At 29.7% G+C, this 21143-nt stretch overlaps 3 protein-coding genes and 3 pseudogenes across 3 annotated transcripts in view; 3 read left to right on the top strand and 3 right to left on the bottom strand.

Annotated features, from left to right (window-relative positions):
• Positions 1–826: 826 nt before the first annotated feature.
• Positions 827–1684, bottom strand: LOC113555634 (annotated as a pseudogene).
• A 2014-nt stretch (positions 1685–3698) lies between these two features.
• On the top strand, positions 3699–4138 carry LOC113555637 (annotated as a pseudogene).
• Positions 4139–5685: 1547 nt separating this feature from the next.
• Positions 5686–6339, top strand: LOC113555638. The gene has a single exon (XM_026960102.1). It carries the CDS (start codon positions 5686–5688, stop codon positions 6337–6339), a length of 654 nt encoding a protein of 217 aa, XP_026815903.1.
• Positions 6340–7317: 978 nt separating this feature from the next.
• LOC113555642 lies at positions 7318–8041 on the top strand. The gene is made up of 2 exons (XM_026960105.1): positions 7318–7351; positions 7422–8041. Exons 1-2 carry the CDS (start codon positions 7318–7320, stop codon positions 8039–8041), a joined length of 654 nt encoding a protein of 217 aa, XP_026815906.1.
• A 1656-nt stretch (positions 8042–9697) lies between these two features.
• On the bottom strand, positions 9698–10172 carry LOC113559183 (annotated as a pseudogene).
• Positions 10173–13184: 3012 nt separating this feature from the next.
• The window catches only part of LOC113558783 (tetratricopeptide repeat protein 39B-like), a 41160-nt gene continuing 33201 nt past the window's right edge, over positions 13185–21143 (bottom strand). Inside the window, exons 13-14 of the mRNA XM_026964320.2 lie at positions 18074–18314; positions 13185–15012 (exon numbers count right to left, since the gene is read on the bottom strand). Of these exons, the coding sequence (XP_026820121.1) occupies positions 14868–15012; positions 18074–18314 (386 nt within the window). The 3' untranslated portion in view covers positions 13185–14867. The remainder of the gene's footprint in view (positions 15013–18073; positions 18315–21143) is intronic.

The raw sequence follows: 21143 nt of genomic DNA, 5'->3' as shown, positions 1-21143 counted from the left end.
AGCAACTGCTTATTCCCCATGACTACCGTGTCATCCGGTCTCGGTAGAAACACATACACGTGTACTCGAAAACGGTGTAAAGATAGTCGCAATATATTAAAATTTCATTATTATACACAGTTATTGCAATAGTACATAACTTGTTAAACTTATAATTCGTTGTATGAATTAATTTAGTTTTTATATTTAGAAAAATAATAAATGATGGAACAATTTATATGTTACACATGTACTGAACACAATTAATTCATGATATACATTTTCAAATTTTAGCCTTATTTCCAACTGCTGGAGCATTATCAGCAATATTTTTATGAAGAGGACATCGTATCCGCATGTGTTGTTTCTGTCTTACACACGTATGACATAGACAAAACACATTTACGCAGTCTGAGTAGAACACGCTCAATTTTGGTTCTAGAGTAATTATACCTACTATAAAATTAAACGTTGACAATATTTTAGAGGATACGAGTATGAGTTTTTTTAAAAAATTAAAATTTTGAAGTTAAAGGTCAATTAAAAATTTTCGAAACTTGCTATTTCTAAACAATATACGGAACGTTATATTGGGAATAATGGAACAAACTCAGCATCTTGCCCTCAAACATATTTATAAGAATCATATTTTTGTGTATTACAAGACAATACTACGATAATACACACATTCTATTAACCACCAAGATAAATTGAACAAAAGAGTAAAACAATCTGTACATAAAAGTTTTTATTTCATATTAAATTTGTAAATTGTATATTATGTGGAACTTATAATCAAGATCATAGCAGATCTGGCTACTGAAAAACACTTCAACATATACAAAACTTAAATAACAACATTAACAATCAACATATCCAAATTCACTTTCAAATTGTCTGCTGCAGTATCTCAAATATATCAATTTGACTGCAAATCAGAAACGATTGTTTGCAGGGATTGGATCTTATTTTGTAAATGATGATTTTTTGTAATCAAATTTTTTGTTTTATACTGGTTTTGTTTTGATTGATTGAACAACGGGAAATTTGCAACACACTTCAGACTGCTAAAATCATTAATGCTAAGGTCCCCAAAATGTATAGAATAACTAGATTTTGAATGTTTTTTTTCCAAGAGGTAAAATAGAATTAAATAATTTTCTGAAAACAGTTAAAATTGTTATATTTTGGTTATTCATAGTAAGTAATAATTATAAATATACATTGACCTCTTAGTATTCATTGGTGAATCAGAATCTTCCATAAATGTATCATTATGTTCTAATTTCTAGGACAATGGTGAATTTAAACTAGATATAGCAGTAGCAATGAAATTAAATATTAAAAAAAGAAAAATATTAAATACATTAAAAAAAAAAGAAAGCTTACTTTTTAATAGGAGCAAGAGAAATAGCATCTCTTAATAAAATCATCCGGCTTCCACTATTACTAAAATGTTCAGTATAAAAATGCATAGAACAAACATGATGCCAATTACTGTTGGTGAAACATATATTGTTTGTGTTCGGCTTATAAATTTTTTTTAGTGAAAATTACATCGATTATTGAAATTTATAAAATGTTTGAACGTAAACCGAATGGCCTTCTGTTCATACCAATTATCTCAATTTTACAGTCCTGGGGCCTTATTGCAAAAAATAATGTAATAAAGACCACTTCTTAGTATTGCGTCTGAGTACAGCATATTGTGACGGTTATGTTTGGCGTTAACAGTCGTATATTAAAAAATACGACAACGACACGCATAACCATTAAATACTGCCCAAGCAAAATAATTTTTGAGAAAATTAAAAGTGCATTATTTTAAAAATACTTCGTATGTAGGTGGTGAAGGGACTATTGTTTAAATAGATAAATCAAAATTTAAAATTGAAAAGTAAGTTCATGTTTTAATTTATTGATTTAGTTCAGTAATTTAAATTACTTAATTCATTTTAGAGTTATGATTGTTTAAAAGATGAAGCCTATGAAGGTATACTCATTTGCTGGTAAATCACTCGATTGAATTTAAAAATCCGGAAACTGACGCATACACGAATAATATTGAAGGAATGTGGTGTTATGTCAAAGCTTCCAAAGTTCCATGGACCGAGGAAGATGAGTTATTTTAATTAACACTATACTTTCCAGCAGTGGCGTAGACATGATTTCTAAAAGAGGGGATCGAAAAAAAAAGCTAAATGGGAAGGGACAATTGAAAAATCCTCCGCGTTCCCAAAACTTTTTACTTTGGTAGTAAAATATAAGAACAAATTATGAACAATGAAATTTGAATGAATATAATTTGAATTGATTCAAAATTCACATTAAGAACAATATGGTAGATTATTCACTCCAATACTCCATAAAGTCAACATTTCTGTATTATACAATTCTACATCATTAAATGTATAAATAAAATAAATAATAATTAAATTAACAAATCTAGTTTTCTATTTTTTTTTTTTGCTAGTCAGTCTAAAACGTCTGCTGTAATTAAATATTTCTATAAACTGACGTAAGTGTTAGGTCATTTAGCCGTTCCTGTAACAAATAAAAGTTCACACATTTTCAACAATCCCGTGAGTGTCTTTTTTTAGATTTCAGATAAATAAATGGTAGGTACGTATTATGTACTAGTGTACTACGTATACGCGGTGAACTAAACCCATAGCGATAATGATCTTATTAGTTATTTCTCATAATGTAATAACAACAATAATATCTGATAACATTTTAAACACAGACTCACAGTGGAAGCATAGCCCTTTTAGTCAAGCATACATACATATTAATATGTATAAAGTATTGTCTTTATAAATAATAAGATATGCTATAATAAAGTATAAACATAGTCGTTATTAAATATTTCGACTAAATAAACATTACTTTGCTACAAATAAAATAAAATAAAATTATAATGGTATTTAGTATTGAGAAAATTTTCATAATTCAATAGTTCGATAGATCATAATATCACAAAATATTGCATTTTAGTGCATACTGCATAATGTAAGCAAAAACAAAAAAATAATAAAAATCCAATGGGGTATCTGACCCCCACGTCCCCCCTTGTATACGCCCCTGCTTACCAGTTATTTACTTGTATTATTTATTTTTTGCGGCACGTCATACATTAGTAAACTTTTAAAATCTGTAACTCTGCAACTAAGTCAGATGGACTAATGCTGACTTCACTGAACACTTTTAATTTTGATATTCATAGAAAGAGCCACAGCTGAAGCATTGAAAGATTGTACAGTTAAATTACTTGAAACTTTAAAAATGCAACCAAAGAATATTATTGGTGTAGGTGCAGAATTACTATTTGCTAGCGCTATCTACGCGCAAGCAATTGATGTGGCCAAAATAATTCATTGTTTACTCAGCGTCGAGTAATTTGGCCAAAATTGCAGCTAATTAAATGTGTATCATTCATTGAACACTTGTTCTTCCAAAGCTTCAGATAAATTACCAGACCATAATGAATACTGACTGCGTGAAACTGTATTCTGGTTTTCTCAGTCCTCTAAGACAAATGGAATACAGCAGCACAGCAGTCTGTAAACGTAATAAATGGTGATGGTAGTAAACAGACTAAACTTGTAAAACTATGTGCTACAAGGTGGTAGTTTTAGATCAATGGTTAGAACTAAAAAATTGTTTCAATATAGCAACGCTAAAAGACAAAATGCCATAGTGCCAAAATATTATTAAATATGTTTAATGATGACTCTAATTTATTATATTTAACATTTTTGAAACCTGTATTAAGAGAAAATTATGATGTAAATTTGAAATTCCAATCTGAGAATACTGCTTTAAATAAAGTTTATAGAGAAATTAAATTTCTTATGATGCAAAACGTTTAATTAAGTCCTATTTCTTACGTGATGATGAATATGCAAATGCTTTATGCTTAGAAGATATCGATAAAGTTTCTGACACTTTAAAAAATTCACTGACTCTTTTTCCAATAGATGATGCAGTAGATTTTAGATATGCTTTTTCAATACTCGCAGACAAAAAAACAAAAGGTCCAAAATTGCTTGATATGGTTAAAAGTAACTGTGAAAATTTTTTGTTCTTCCTTTGCCAAGAACTTGTCTAGCGATTATCACAGAATGTAAAATATCTACAAAAATTTATATTTTTTTAGTGGATAATGCTGATGTTGAAGCTATGAAAACACACTAGCGTAGATTGACACATTTTAAATATATTTATATAATAGAACAACGTACTATTCTGATCGAGGATATTGAACAGCTACATTTTGGGTTAACGTTATTTTTAAAGACAGTTGTGAAAAATATGAATTCAAAGAATTAGCTGAATTTGTCTTAAGATGCCTTTCATTGCCTTCAGAAAATGCGACGATAGAAAGAGTTTTTAGTATTGTGGATACTGCAAAAATAAAGTTTAGAAACTAAATGCAAATGTTTACATTGGATACTATATTAAGAATTCGACTTTATTTAAATATGAGTAATACTGAGTATTTTATATTCCTATATCATAGTATATTTTCTGTAAACTAATAAATCATATAAATATGCTTTTATTTATTTTAGTTACGGTAAATGTGTTGTACAGTTTTTGAACCATCCGATTTGATGTTACAAAAATGTAGTTCCAAGTGTTTGATAAACCAACTACTTTGAGCTGAGCCCAACCTACAGACAGTACAGACACAGAAACCGTTGTATAGAAGAAGTTATTTCGTTTAATGCTGATGAATGCAGATAAAATTTCAGTCTCAAAATGTTTCTTGTTATTTATTTGTATACCTTCCTTATTTTTTATGTGTTACAATTTAGGCGCTTTGACGTTAAATCGTGGTAAACCATTCAGAGAGGAAACTGCCCATCCATAGTACACCAGCGCTCCTTATGTTAATTTGTTTTCCCAATAGTACCCATATTATTTTAGTTATGTATAGGTGAATGTATTGTAATTTGACACTACCGTTACCACGAATATTATTATTTGCCGTCGGAGTAGAAGTACCATCTTACTGTATCGACATCAGCCAACATTTTGTTAGCAGGCTCTGGAGGAGATAAGGGAATTCACTCAGCAATTGAACAATAACTCAAAGAAAGGTCTTTTCATATCTACTGAAAAGTCAATAAGATGTCCGTGCTGTTCTGGTGAGCATAAATTGTATGCATGCAATAAATTTAAGGAATTACAGATAGGAGATCGTGTTACATTTGTAAGAGACTCAAGGTCTTGCTTTAACTGCTTATCCCCAAATCACATGGCAAACGTTTGTTGGTCTGCGTTCGTTTGTCGACTATGTAAACGCAAACATAACACATTATTGCACTTCGAAAGGTCAATGGACTCGACAGAAAAGGTTGAAGGTCAATCTACACAATCAACCTAGCTTATCAAATGATTCAAATATTGCAGATGCTGCTTTAATAGGAGCTGGATCGGAATAAGGATACGTATTTTTGTCAACTGCGATTATCCTAGCCGGAGACAGATTTGGGAATTAGAAAAGGTGCAGAGCAGTTCTGGACAGTGGATTACAAGTGAATTTTATTTCTGGAAACTTAGCAAACAAATTACAACTCCAATCTAAAAGATCGTCGTTACCAGTGAGTGGGATCGGAGAAAGTAGCGTTCAAGCATTGGCGTACGTAGAAGTTGCAATTCAATCAAGATTAAGAAATTATAGAGTAAAGCTCGTGTGCTATGTTTTACCAACGGTTGTTACCAGCATGTCCAACTCCCTCACAAGTTTGGAAAATTTCGGAAGAATTGATACCTGAGTTAGCAGACCTTTCTTTTAATAATCCTGGAACTGTAGATCTGTTGATTGGCGGAGGAGTCTTTTTCGACGTAACTTCAACTACTACAGTCCGAAGACCACTAAACGTCAAAAATATATTTTTGAACGACAGTTATTTTGGATGGTTAGTTACTGGTGAGCTAGGAACGGTATGCTTAACAGAAATTCGGACAGTAGGTGAAACGCTAGAAGAGAATTGGAGAACGATAACTGACAGTGAGAAGTCATGTTTTGGACGCTTATCCAAGGCAAATAAACGCTCCCAAGAAGAAGAAGAAACAATTCAACATTTTCGGAGTACATTTCGGCGTGACCAGGAAGGACGATTTGTCTTACGGTTACCAATCAAGAAAGAATACAAATACTTGGAAAGAAGTCTAGAAATGGCAACCTCAAAATTCATCAACATCGAAAGAAGACTGCAGTGTGATGAGCATTTGCGAAAGGAGTATACCAAATTCATGACTGAGTATATAGACATGGACCATATTCACGAAATAATCCCAAAAGATGAAAGTCAGAACATGCTTGTTATTTGCCACATCACCCAGTTATAAAATCTTCAAGTCTAACCACTAAAACCAAAGTTGTCTTTGATGCTTTCGCTAGAACATCGACTGGCACCTCACTCAACGACGTGCTGAAGCGTGGTCCAACAGTACAAGAAGACATTTTTTCCATTCTCTCAAGATTTCGGAAACATCAATATATATAAACAGTCGACATTGAAAAGATGTTCCGACAGATAATGGTCGCAGAAGAAGATCGTCATTGGCAGCAAATACTTTAGCGTGCTCAACCTCAAGAAGCATTTTTAACATACGCTTTGGCTACTGTAACATATGGTACGACACCTGCATCTTTCATGGCAACGCAATGTCTTGTAATACTCGCTGAGGAAGCAAGAAAGAGTAGGACTAAGATTTCTGAAATTATCTCCCGTGACTTTTACATGACAATCTGATGACCGGTTGTGAAACTGAGGAGGAATTCATACAATTGCATGAAAGCATAGCCAGAATTTTGAACTCAGCGAAATTTCCACTACGGAAATGGTGCTCCAACTCGCCTTCAATCATAGCAAGAATAGGGAAAAAACAAGATGATGCTCTTTTTACAATAGACCTTGGAAATGGAGAGATCATAAAATCGTTAGGGCTGTGCTGGGAGCCATTCGCTGATCAATTCAGATTCAACATCACGGTCCCAACAGTCAGATCTAATCTTACCAAAAGAGAACTGTTATCAGACCTTAACAAGGTATTCGATCCATTAGGATTCCTAGGACCTGTGCTCATTATAGGAAAGATCTTTCTCCAACAGTTATGGCAATTAAAAATAAATTGGGATGAAAAACTAGGAGCAGAGATTCAAGAAAAAATTACTACTCCGGACTGGAATTATTAAAAAAACTTACTATTCCCCGCAAATGTAAGCCTCAGTAGTAACACAATCGAAGTGCACGGTTTTTGTGACGCATCAATGGAAGCATATGGAGCATGCATGTATATACGGAGCCGAGATCAAGCAAAAAAATGGAATACACGTCCTTTGTGCTCAAAATCAAGGGTAGCTTCGTTGAAAGGAACAACTATCCCATGACTTAAGTTAAGTGGAGCTCTCCTTTTAACACAACTAGCAGAATCATGGGATATAAGTTGTGGAACTATTTACTTGTGGACTGATTCTACAATAGTTCAAGGATGGTTCAATAGCCACTCCTCAAGATTAAAAATATTTGTAGCGAATCGAGTGAATCGAATATTGGATTTAACAGAAGTTCAACAATGGCGGCATGTACGTACTTATGAGAATCCTGTCGATATCATATCTCGAGGTATAAATGCAGCAGAGTTGATTGGAGCAAACACTTCCTGGTTAGAGAAAGACAAGTCAAGTTGGCAGCCGCAACCTACGTTGAATGTAGAATTAGAAGAACTGCCTGAAATTCGAGAGATAAAACTAGCGTTAATCGTAACTAACCCAGTGGTTCATATGATCAAGCAATACTCGGAATGGAATTGCATGCTCCGAGGAATCTGCTGGTTAAGAAGGTATACAAGGTACGTCAAAGGAGACAAAGGCTCTAGAAACCCTCGAAAACTCCAGATAGCAGAGCTGAGAGAGGCAAGGACAACAGTATTAAAAATAGTTCAACAAGAATGCTTTCGCAAGGAGTTCATAGCACTGGAAAAGGGACAGGAAGTGCCAAAAAACAGCAAGTTGAGGTGTCTAAATCCATTCATACAAAATGGATAGATACTTGTTGGCGGAAGATTGGAAAATTCAAACATAAATGAAAACCGCAAGCATCCCATCGTTTTAACTTCATGGCACAAGATTACTATTATGATTTTTGAAACCGATTATCGCGAGCTTCTTCATCATCAGGACCTCAATCATTGCTATCAGAAGTAAGACGGCAATATTGGCCATTATTGGGTAGAGCAAATGCACGAGCGTAAGAGCTTCGCCGCGATTCGATCAACCACAAATGGCAGATCTTCCTAAGGATCGTGTTCAGTGTGCGAGGCCGTTCTCAGTAACAGGTATTGATTTTGCTGGACCTATTTACGTACTAAGTGGTTTAAGACGAGTTCCGGCAAAAAAGGCGTGGATTACGATATTTGTTTGTTTTTCTACAAGAGCTATGCATTTAGAGCCTGCTGAAGATCTCTTCAGTCCTTCGTTTTTAGCTGTACTAAGGTGTTTCATGGCCAGACGAGGCAAGTGCGCCAAGATCTATAGTGACAATGGCACAAATTTTGTAGGAACTCGGAAAGAACTGGCATCAATGATGAAAAAGACCAATAACTAGCTTATAAAAGAAGGAACCGAATGGCACTTCAACCTTCCGTCAGCGCCTCATTTTAGTGGACTCTGGGAGAGTAAAGTCAAGAGCACTAAATATCATTTAAAAAGAGTAATGGGTGAACATAAACTCACCAGCTCAGAACTACGGATGCTCCTTTGTCAAATAGCAGCCTGTTTAAACTCCAGACCGATCACTCCACTTAGCAGTGATCCATCCGATATTGAAGCCTTAACGCCAGCTCATTTTTTAATTGGAGTACCAATGATGGTTCCAAATGAACCTGACATCTCTGGGGAACCGATAAGCAGCCTCAAGCGTTGAAAATTAGTTCAGCATCTAAATTTGGAATCGGTGGTCAAAAGAGTATCTCCCGCAGGTACAAGCTCGTGGAAAGTGGACAAGTAAGGGAACACAGTTAGAGAAGGGAGATGTAGTGATCATCAAGGATGACTGCCTTTCACCAACCAGATGGAAGTTAGACTTAGTAACAGAAATACACCATGGTATCGACGGTGTAACGCGAGTAGTGACGCTAAAGATAGCAACTGGAGCTATGATGCGTCGACCGACTGTTAAATTGTGCCGCTTGCCAGCACATGAAGAGCATAGTGCAGTTGAAAAATAATTTTCAACATTAAGTAAGGAACAAAATAGTATAACAAGTTATTTACCAAAACTCAAAGGATCATTCCGGTGTACACTGCTTGATCAACAGCTTCTGAGAATGAATATTAAGGAAGCTTTGTAGAACCCTGGGTATGATTTGCACTCCAGAAAAAACATTGTCAACTTCTTTTCTTTCTTTTTATTATAATGAGAATTACGATAAGGTGGAATCTGATATATTGGTCAATATAAATTTTGTAAATGTTACAACTGATAGTTAGATATCTCTACATAACGAAAGTTATATAACCATTTAAATCAGTGGCGTGGCGTGGGTTGTGAGTGAGTGTAAACAGTGGTACATATTTATTACCCTCCCCTCTCACACACACACACACACACAAACACTAATACATACAAATTACAAGTTAATTTAGTTATATGTTTTACAATTTTATTTAAAAGAAAAATATATCATAAATAATAAAAACATTTTATTTATATATCAAATCGATTCTTCTTGTTTTTTAGTTAAATCATCAATCACATTATCATAAAATGAATTTTGGTTTTGAATTGTGGTCAACAATCGCTTCTCAATTGTCAAAAGAGATAGATCTGAAAGTCTATTTTGGGACTGGAAGTTTCTGAGATGTGTTTTTATTCTTATTAAACAGGAAAATGAGCGTTCAGCTCCTGCACTTGTTGCTGGATTGGTTACCATCAATGATGCTAATTTTGTAACCTGTGGTAGGCTATTTGATAAGCCAGTAGATTTGAGATATATCCAAAGTTTATGAATGTTTACTTTATGAAATTCAGTTGATGAGTACCTATCTATCTATCTCTTTCTACTATAATAGAAAGTTCACTTCGCAGAATTGCAAAATCAAAATAATCGCCATATTTATCTTTCAACGAGTCCATTGCATTTGTAGGAAATTTGTAGATATATTGTTCAAATTTTGAAAAATCTAATAAAGAAAAAAAAGTCAGTTGAGTTATCTCTGTAAATCTTTCATTAGTTTTTAAAATGAATACGTCGATGATTTCAAAATAGAGCCTTTGATAATTTGTTTTTCTATCTACAGATACTTCAGCCACTCTTTGCCTTTTCGATCTTAACGGTAAATCTGTATGATACTCATTATGTTTGCCATCCAGAAAAACTAAAAGTACTTCAAAAAAATCATCCACGAATTTAAAACGACATATGAAGGTATATATTAATTATATTATATAATTAATATTTAATAGGTGTATATTTTACTTATTATAATTATCTGTACAATTGACTGATTTACTTCAAGTTTTAATAATATTTTTAATTTCCATTTACTGTCGCAATACGGTGTTATTCAAAGTTAACGTGGGATGTGGGTGTATAAGTATATTAATTGTACCTATGTAATGTGCTTATCACTTATGTCAATTAATATTATATAATATAATATATTATTATATTTATGTATAAATATTAAAATATGTAACATATTTTTCCTTTTTTTCTGATAAAATTAGCAGGAAGTGTTATAAAAAAAAAGTTGAATATTCAGTTAATTTATTTTTTAGTTTTGCCATATTTAAATTTCTAATTTTTGAGGTAGTTTTAGTTTCTATACTAATTTCTAAAACTGTATGGTAAGTTATCTACCTAATTTATTTATGTAAGTAATTTAATTATTTACTCTTTGGTAGGTAAACAATAAATATTCTAAGTACCTAAAATCTAAATACAAATTACCTACTATTTTCTTTTCTTTTTTTTCAGAAAGTTCATGTATATAAGTATGCCGAGTTTTTAGCTGACACAGATGTAGAAAGAAAAACAAATTGCTTACAAATCTTCAAAATGATAAAGATATAGTAACAACAAATCTAATGACGGATGCTAAATCGAGCATTCTCATACAATCCACATTACACAGAATTGGTAAGGGAAATTAAATAATAACGCAAAAGTAACTGGACTCGGCAATTATTAATTATTCCTATAAAGTACATACTCGATATTAAAACATTTTACATACGAAAAACGATTCTGAGCGAATATAGCATCAGTTTATATTATACCATTGATTAAATATATTGTCTATTTAACCAATGCTTATACTAAGTATATTTTCTGATATTGCTATTAAAGTAATTTATTTTGCTACTAGTTTTAGTATAGTAGTATTGCCATTGATTATATGTATAATAATAAATATAAATAAATAAAAATATAAAATATATATAATTAATGAGATTACGATAGGTCGATTTAATTTTCGAAGAAAACATTATTAGGTACATTTATATAATTTATTATTGTTGTTAACTTTTGATTCAATATTTCTCTACCACTGTAGAGCGGCATGTATAAGTTTGTCATCGTGTACCGTGTACCTCTAGGTATAACAAATAATAATTAATGTAAAACTATTGGAATATATATCATTACATTATAATAATATTAGTATAATAGTTTAAAAACATTTTTCGTGGAAACCTAAAACTTTTACGTATATTATATATCATTATGAATTTTACAATATGCTATTTATATTATGAACCTATTCTTACTGTTTTACGGTATTTACAGAGAGATGTTATTGCATTTTGAGTTATACAAGTTGATATAATATGGTATAAATATATATTATTATAATAATTAAATATTAATAAATATAATATTTTCGGAAACAATTATACCAATCTACTATAATACTAAAAGTATCAAAAAAACATATCATGAAATATAAGTAATTATAGTGGTGTAGACTGACGATCGTCTCCGCTAAGAATTGTTTTCCATATATTATGATATAACATCATTGAATGCAAATTTTACACACCCATAATAGTGAGTATTAGTGACCCAATCGCCTACTTGTTTTTAACTTAAAATTGTTTATTACTATTATTTATACCTACTATTTATTATATATTAATATATTTTTATTTTATTTTATCTCATTATGATTACCAGGGCTCGGGACTTTTAGCACTTAAAATCATTAAAATAAGCACTCAAAAATCGATTAAAAACATCATAAGCATTCAAATGATAAGCATTAAAAAAAACTTTCTTTTTACATGATGAAGTAGGTAATGTGTAACTGCTAAAAATAATGTATTACAGATTACAAAAAGTATTGAAACAAAATGATTAGGAAAAGTTACTAAAAAATAAATAAATTTTATATTATGAAAAATCAAACTTCATTTTTGAGACATTTTGCTTTATTGTTAATAGATTTTCCAAGGGATTTTTTGAAAGAACCATAGAAAGTAGAAAAATTGGTAAAAAAAGCAAAAGTAATCAGAAATATTGGAAATAATCATCTTTTTAAAAAATCGACGAAAAAAGCAAAAAAAAAGCACTTTTAAATTTCATAATAATTGAACGTGTTGTAACATGACGTCATGACATACACTTCCATAGCACTCTGCTACATTAGTTAATCCATAAAAATAAGTAAATGCTTATTTAAGTCTCGAGTCTTGATGATTACCACACGTTTATGTTGTACATAATTACAAACCACACGTTAAATAGCTAAATAAAAAAATATAGTTTAGTAAAATATCAAATTTTGTAAGAGCTAAGGGGCATTGTTACAAAAACCATATAAATAGAATTTACATAATATCATAATAAAATATATTTACGTAATTTACGATGGTAATAATAATAAGTAAATAACGGAAAACGGGATTATTTTTTGCAAGTTTTTGACAAGATCGATTTTAATATTTTTTTTTTTTTTGTTATAATTTAAAAATGATGAACCAAAAAATTTTTGAAATTGTCTTTGTTTCTAGTATATTATACATTTTTTGAACGATTTATATAAATGTTGTAATTGATTATCATTTTTGATGAGTGATGATCACATTTAAATACTAATAAATATATTAAAGGGGTTTTATTTATAATTTGTATTTATTGTTAAACAGAATTTGACTTTAATCTATAGTTTTTATAATAAATAGGTAAGTACTATAATATTTAATTTCAAACAGTCGTGAAAAGTAAATTATAATATATAAAAATTAAAATATACATGATACAATAAAACCGATAATATAGCTACTTAATACTTATTGTCACAAAAAAATAACAATAAAGAATGATTATAATAAAAAAAACAATACCTGAACATAATGTATCAATTTTCCTAAATAGTATCAAACAACAATAACAACAATAGTAAAAGTAAAATGAGAAAAATAATTTTCGTAATCGGTGGTCTTTTCTCATCCTACCAACCTCTAATCTCTAAACCTAAAACACAATAATATTATCTCAAATAATACGAGTATGTTATCAATATCACTATAGGAATGTTTTCTTTTACAAAGTACACCAAACCTATTCATGATTTGGTTTTCATTTAAATAATTTTGGGTGTTGTAAACTTTCATCCACACCCCCTTCTTCGGTTGTTCAATCTTCTGATACAATAAACTGGTGAAAGTTAGAGTTATGTGATGGAGTGCTTAGAATAATTTTTTTTTGACAGCAGGTATTTTTAAATCTGAATGAAGTGTATCATTAGAAATCAATGAAGAATTGAATTTTTGAGGCGATTAGATGGGCTTTGGATTGTAATCCCTGGACACATTTGGTATTGGAAACATTTGTATAGTAATAATAATATTATTTCATTACAAAAATAAAATTGTACTTGTTGGTTCTAGTAATTTTTTTTTGATTTGATAGAGATACAGAGGATTAAGGTTACATTTAACTCTGGTTTTTTAATGAACTTTAAATAATGCCGGTAAAATATGTTTAAAATCGGAGTGCAATTCTTACTGCAGTCATCATCTTTCAAAAACGATAAAAATGATTATTATTGAATCCTTAATATTTTTAAAAAATGTGAATTTTGAGTAGTTTTAAAAATTTTCATTAAATATATTATACATAGCAAAAATTAAATGAAATTCAAAAAGTCAAAAATAAGCAACTTGAAATTTACTTCATTACAATATAAGAATATTAGAATCACAAGAAACCAATTTATATATAAGAATAACCTCTTCACCACTTGTCATTCAAACTAACTTTTAGATTCACAGTAGTAAATAATTATATGTATTAAAAACTCGATTTTATCGATACGATGTTTTCGAATTCGAATATCATTAACTGTCAATAAGTATACATTATAAATCGTAATTTATAGACAGATATTTAATAAATATCGTTATATTATGTATATAGTTTAGTGTAAATTAAATTTAAGTAAAATAAGTAAATATATAGTAATACATTTTGAAGAAAATTTTCCAAAACCACAAAAAAATTTAAATAGCTATAATATTTGATATCATTGCGATGAGGAGACTGATTGAGGGCGTGGGAAAAATTGGAGAGGGTCCAGGCGTTTCAAACGGGAATGTGTCGATTATAATGTTTTTGAGGAAATCGCCTTTTCAGAAATATAATAATGTAAAAATAATAACTAACCACATGCTAAACATGACGGGCGCGTAGGGACTATATATTATTTTGCATATCAGTTATAATTTAATATTAATTGCACGACGCAAAGTAACTAAAATGAACGTTACGCCGACGCTGACAATATTCAACAACAACAACAACAATAATAATAATAATAAAAATATGTATAATATTATGTTTTGGATAGGTGTAATATTATTGTTTTCTCATTGGTTGTCGTCAAATCGACGAACAGGCGTGAGATCGGTGTGGTCCGCAGTGGTAGATGTGTTATGCTCGTTCAATGTGGACCAAGCGCAATGGATTTGAAAATGCAGTCTCGTCTCCAGCGAATAACCGGAGTAATTTTTTCTGCAAAAAAAAAAATGAAAACGCCAATAAGACAGATAATCATACGAGTATAAGAATGCTAAGGTGTAGAGGCAAATGACTTTTTAAAAAGTTCAAAAAAGTGAACTTTTCAAGTATAGACAATAGATCTCCTTAAATAAATAAAATGAAAAATATTTTTTTTTAAGAAAGGGAGAAATTTTATATATCACAACTTAGTTTGATCGACTTAAAAATATTACCGAATAATTAAAAATTGATTTTTAGCAATTTTAAATCCATTTTTTTTTAGTTTTTATGTTTTTTAGCAAACTTTGTCTGATTAATTTGTATATTTTAAAAAAATATTATGAACTATATTATAGTGAAACAAATGGTTGATTAATTCATGATGAAATTATTGAAACTACATCGGGAAAATTCAGAAAGTATTTTACCACGCCTGTCGACTATATAACGGAAGGAGTCGAGGTCGCTTGTTGGTTCACACTGGACGAGTCTAAGTTAGTTGTTTTTTTTACGTCACTCGGATTCTCTGAATAAAAAGTAACATGTGAATTATTATTTTGAACACGAGTATATTACACACGCTTTGTGCTTTATAAAAATGTAATTGATTTTTTTCATTCATGTTTAATGTATTAGTATGCTCATGTTTAACCCGTTTTACAATAAATGCCTATTATTGCTAACTATTAAACAACAAGGGTTGTAGGGCTGCATAGAAAAAAAGAAAATATATTAATTTAATGGTTTACTAAATTTTAATGGACCAATCATTTGCCACTATAATATATCATGTTTAAGGGACCACTAGCTCACTATGGTTCATTAAATGTTTAGTGACCGTTTGTGCAACACCGAATTATAGTACCTATTTCATTTATTTAATCATTAATATTGTGTCACTTTTATCCATCCACTACCGATATCACATCTGTACAAATTTATAATTTCTTACTGCAATGCTTACGGTAAATAAAACAGTTTATATTAATTATATTGTGTACATTTTTTTCACTTCATTTATTTATATCAAAATATTTTTTTCTATTAAAAAAATAATTGGCTGGGTGTAATAAAATCCTGAATTAAGTTTTCCATTAAACGATTTGCAACAACTTGTATAGTTCGTTCTAAAGCCGATAAACATTCTGTCCACAACGATTTTTGCAGAAATTCATATTAATCAATTAATCATATAAAATCTCAATACGGTTATATCGAATTGTACGTATGCGAATCGATTCGAAAAATGTATAATTCATCATTATCAGAAATAATAGAAACCAATACGTACACTTATTATTATTTTTTATACTCATATTTTCCATGCACATTACTACTATGTTATTATAAGAATTACAAATTCGAATTCTGAATTTATATTTATTTTTCTTGTCATAATTTAGACTTACCTACAATCAATTTAAGAAGAGGATAATTTTAGATAACCGATCTGCTGTACAGTAGGCGTCGAGTATATTATATGGGAATTGCCCATTTGAGAAAAAATAAAAAAGTGTTTTTTACAGTACCTCATTTGTTCCAAATGTATACCTATTTAAACATTTTATAATAACGACTCGGTGTAATTCATATTTAAACACATGACATATACGTTATAATAAACATACAATTATTTTTATAAATGTATAGATTTTAAAGTTTTGTATATTATTCCGTAGACACATTGAAAACAAGTTTTATATAAGTTTTTATTATGTCGTACGATGTAGGTACTCCGAAATCGGTATTAGTCAAATCATCTCATAAGAACGATCGCAGTGTGATGTCATTTAAATATCTGTTACTTTAAATATTAAACACAAGTTATACAATATTTTTGTCAGCAATTTGTTTTTTTTTTTTTAATTTTTAAGATCATAAATTATAAAAATAAAGTTAATAATGAGCATAAGCGAGAAAAAATACGTATACAAAATGGCTACATGTTATTGTACTGGCGATGGCGATATTTATTCTAAGAATGTTGAACGATGAAGTTGCTCTAAAAAAATATATGCCAAATGCCTATCAAATCTATTTATTCAATAAAGAAACACTATTGAAAGGCAGGTAGGTTGCAGTCTATATGTTGCAAACATTTATTTTTAAATTTTATTTTGATGAAATATGTAAATATAAAATTATATATAAATAGTAATATACCTCTACCTAACATACAAAACAAATTAACTGTTTTCGTAATATTCAATTTTAATTTTATATTTTATTTTCGTATTACTCTGATAATAATAACATTCACTCAAATTATATGTGATTGAATCATTTAAAAATAATATAATGCAAAATATGACTACTGTTTGTTTATTTTTGATTTTTTAAATTCAAATGTTAACGTATATCGTGTCTTTAAATATGAATTATACTTATACTATTATTCTTGATATTAATATTATTATTTTTTATATATTTTATTTAAAATATTTGTGGAATTACGTTTAACTTGTTTTTTTTTAATTTCAGTCTTAGCAATTTAAGGAATCTTGTATAAAATTTTCAAGCTTTTGCAGTTTTTAACCCCCTAAAGAACCAACTAGGTCAATTTTCTACTAGAAACTTTCGTCGATGTTTGACGATAAGAAAATAATTTTTTTGCTAGAAAAAGTGTCTTCAGACCCAAAAAATAAAAATAAAAACGAATTTAAAATCAATAGATTCAGAATCTAAAATATGAAATTAAAATCGCTAAATTTACCTATAATAAACACGAAATCAAACATGGCAAAATTAGGTAGGTAGGTAATATAATATTATACTAATAAACAAATATAAGTACTTATATTATACATCTATTAAATAAAGAAAACTCATTTAGGTTTTTTTTTTTTTTGTTATCGTGAAGTATTTTATCGAAAAAATGGATTCGTTATTTTATTTTTCGCGATATGATTTTCCGATAATACGAAGTTGGAACGACGTTATCCACTACCGTATTGTACCGAATTACCGTTTCAAACGATTTCTACTGCGATAAATAATCATTTTAACGATTACGAATTACGAATTGCGATAAATATTAATAATGATCACGTAGAGACAAGTTTAGACACCGTACTTTGCCATTTCGAGGTAATACGCCGCCTTTTCCAGGTTGCCTTTAGCTTTGTACAAAAACGCTAACTCCACGTGCGCGTATGGCACCAGAAAACGGTCCTCTTTAATTTTCTTCTCCATCGACACGACAGACTTGAAACACTCTTCAGCGTGCAAAGGGCTGTTCATGATGCGCAGGCACACGCCTTTCAGTAGACACCCGAGTGCCTTGTTATCGTACTCGAATTCGCTGCCATATTGACCTGTCCAGATAAAAAACAAAAATCAGTATTACAATGGTAGTGCTGGGCTTTTTTCTAATAGGAGATATTTTTTTCTGTGTTTATTAGGTGAGGGGGACACAATATTTCATTATAATCGTTATTCTTTCCATTAATTAAATATATTTTTTCATATAAAAAAATATAAAGAACCGGGCAAGTCACTCTGCAGTTTACCTTTATAATAGTAATTGAAAATTCTACCTAAGATTGAGTAATTTTCTACAATGAATGTGTTAAATTTGTATTCAATTTTAAATGATTGGACATGAAAAACAATTCTGAGTGAAGATAGTTTGACAGCCTATATTTTTAAGGATATTATGTATATAATATATTTAAATTGCTATAAGCAATTTATTTTTCTAATAGTAGCATGGTACCTTGGTTTAATAAATTGTGGTAAAAAACAAATCGTGTTTAATACATACCTGCTAGTAATTATCTACAATGTAACTTTCCTTATGTAAATTTTTGTGATATTTAAATACGCATACAACAACAATAATGTGGTCTATGTATTTTTAGATTCTGTTAAAGTACAAAGTTTCAAGTTTTTACAGTTAATATATTTCCAATTATAAAAAAACGATATTTTCAAAAATAGTTTTAATTAAAAGTTATCGTATTCTTTGATATACCTATATGAAGTATCATAATAAACAAAACGAGTATATGATAGTGTTAAATCGTAGTTATTAGGTTTTTTTTAAATACATAGTCAAATTATATTATTAAAACAACACATTTTTGTATATCATTGCAAATTCTGTTTTTTTTTTAATTTTTGTAATTGCAGCTTATAATTTTTCCGATTATTTTGAAAAGTACTTTTTTGCTTAAACCACCAAGTATCAAATATAGATGATTCGCTACCAGAAACCACTCTTTGCAAAGTTCAAGATAAAAGCATTTGCGATTACCTAAGTTTCTGCAAAATAAAAAAAACACATATCGTATAAAATCAATTGCTCCCCGCTTAGGATCTAATAATATATAAATTATAATTAATTATTAAAAAATACTTTAATTATATACTACGATTTAAGATATTAAGAAAAATAATGTCTTATATCGTGTCCTATATATATAAGTATACGTTATATTATAATATATACAAATGAAAATATTAAGTAAAAACATAAAAATGTATTCATTTGTCAAATTATAGGTAGATTATACGTGGGGAAAATTTATTAGGGAATTTCCTAGTATTTTACTTGACCGCAGCAGGCGCGTAGCTAGGAATTCCAAAGGGAGAGTGTTATTCAAAATTAATTAACAAAATTATACACATCAAATTAATAACTTTACGTATACCTATTTTAAACAAACGCATAACAAGTGAATAAATAATGGCTTATGGGAAAAAGTTTAAATATTATTATTATTAATAAAAAAAAATGTAAATCTATGAGTACACCACGACTGAGGGGGGTGTTACTACACTTGTAATACCCTCGGCTACGCGCCTGGACCACAGTGTATAGTACCGCTGATAAATTCATTAATAATAAGAACGCGTCAGCCAACAGTACCTAACGATTTTCAAACAGTTCCGACCGCGTCGTTTATCAGTTTAATTAGAATTTGCAAATTCATTAGTTATTACCCGTTTCGAAATAAAAGCTTTATAGACTACGGCCCACAAAATTTCCGAAAAATTTGTCCGAAAATGTTTTATTTAGTCCATAATTTACATCGGCGTCTTTGTCTGTTCATCAGATGTTTTTGTTATTATTCCACAATCAGTGACTCAGTGATTGTTTTTTTATTTATAATTTTTATGTCCACTGCATAATTTGTGCTCAAAAGAAAATTTAGCTTACAACGCTTAAATGTTAAGAAGCCCATCACAATACACTATACGCAAATAAAAAAAAAAAATCCTCAGAAAAATTGTTTATAAAATTCATCTAATTTTTACCATTTTGTTGTAAACATGCGATAATTTTTACGATTTTACTATCACTACTATGAAATCATACGGTCATTAACATGTTTTTGCTGTACGATTTAACTGAACAACCTGTATAATTATTTTACGAAATGAAATATTCATATTACTGATTAAGTGTATGGGCATATATATCCTATGTACCAGTATTGTACTTTAACTCCGAACAAATTATTTGACGTGAATACATCAAAATAATGTAATATGGAAATAAGAGAAACTTCGATCGAACTTGTTAACCATGTTTTAAATGGTAAGTTCAGCAAAGAACTTTGCAGCTTTAAACTTTAAAGTGCAAATTACTTTTCACAAAATAAATATGAAATTGGATACAATGAAAATGTTTTTTGAACTGTTCATTTTATACAATTTTAGAGCAGTAAAAATATTAAGCATAAAGTATAATTGCATAAAGTTTGAGATGTTCCTTTCATAGATTAAACGGCTCAGATAGATAGTACCTGTCTAATACTTTAGATGAATAATTTTTGCAAACTACCAGTAGCGCCAGGATAATTAATGAATCAATAAACAACAAATTAATAACACTTAGAATTATTATAATATTATTGAATATAAGATGAAATTTGTTAATTAATTTTAATTAATAGTGACATCTAAGTGATTTTAAAGAGAGACGCAATAAGTAAAGACATGTTGATTGCGCTTTTTCATTTTTTTGAAATAAATAAGGCCTTGGCTTATTATAACTATATTGATTTCTTGACATCTTGTTATTACCTATATTTTACATATTTTTAATTATAGTATTTAAATGTCTATACATCCTCCGAATCTCCGAGACGCACATTTTATCAATCTAATAGAATAATAATTTGTTTTATGTGTCATCT

This window comes from Rhopalosiphum maidis, chromosome 3 (assembly GCF_003676215.2).
Source record: "Rhopalosiphum maidis isolate BTI-1 chromosome 3, ASM367621v3, whole genome shotgun sequence".
In the NCBI taxonomy this organism is placed as follows: Eukaryota; Metazoa; Arthropoda; class Insecta; order Hemiptera; family Aphididae; genus Rhopalosiphum; species Rhopalosiphum maidis.
This window is presented reverse-complemented; position numbering and strand designations above follow the sequence as displayed.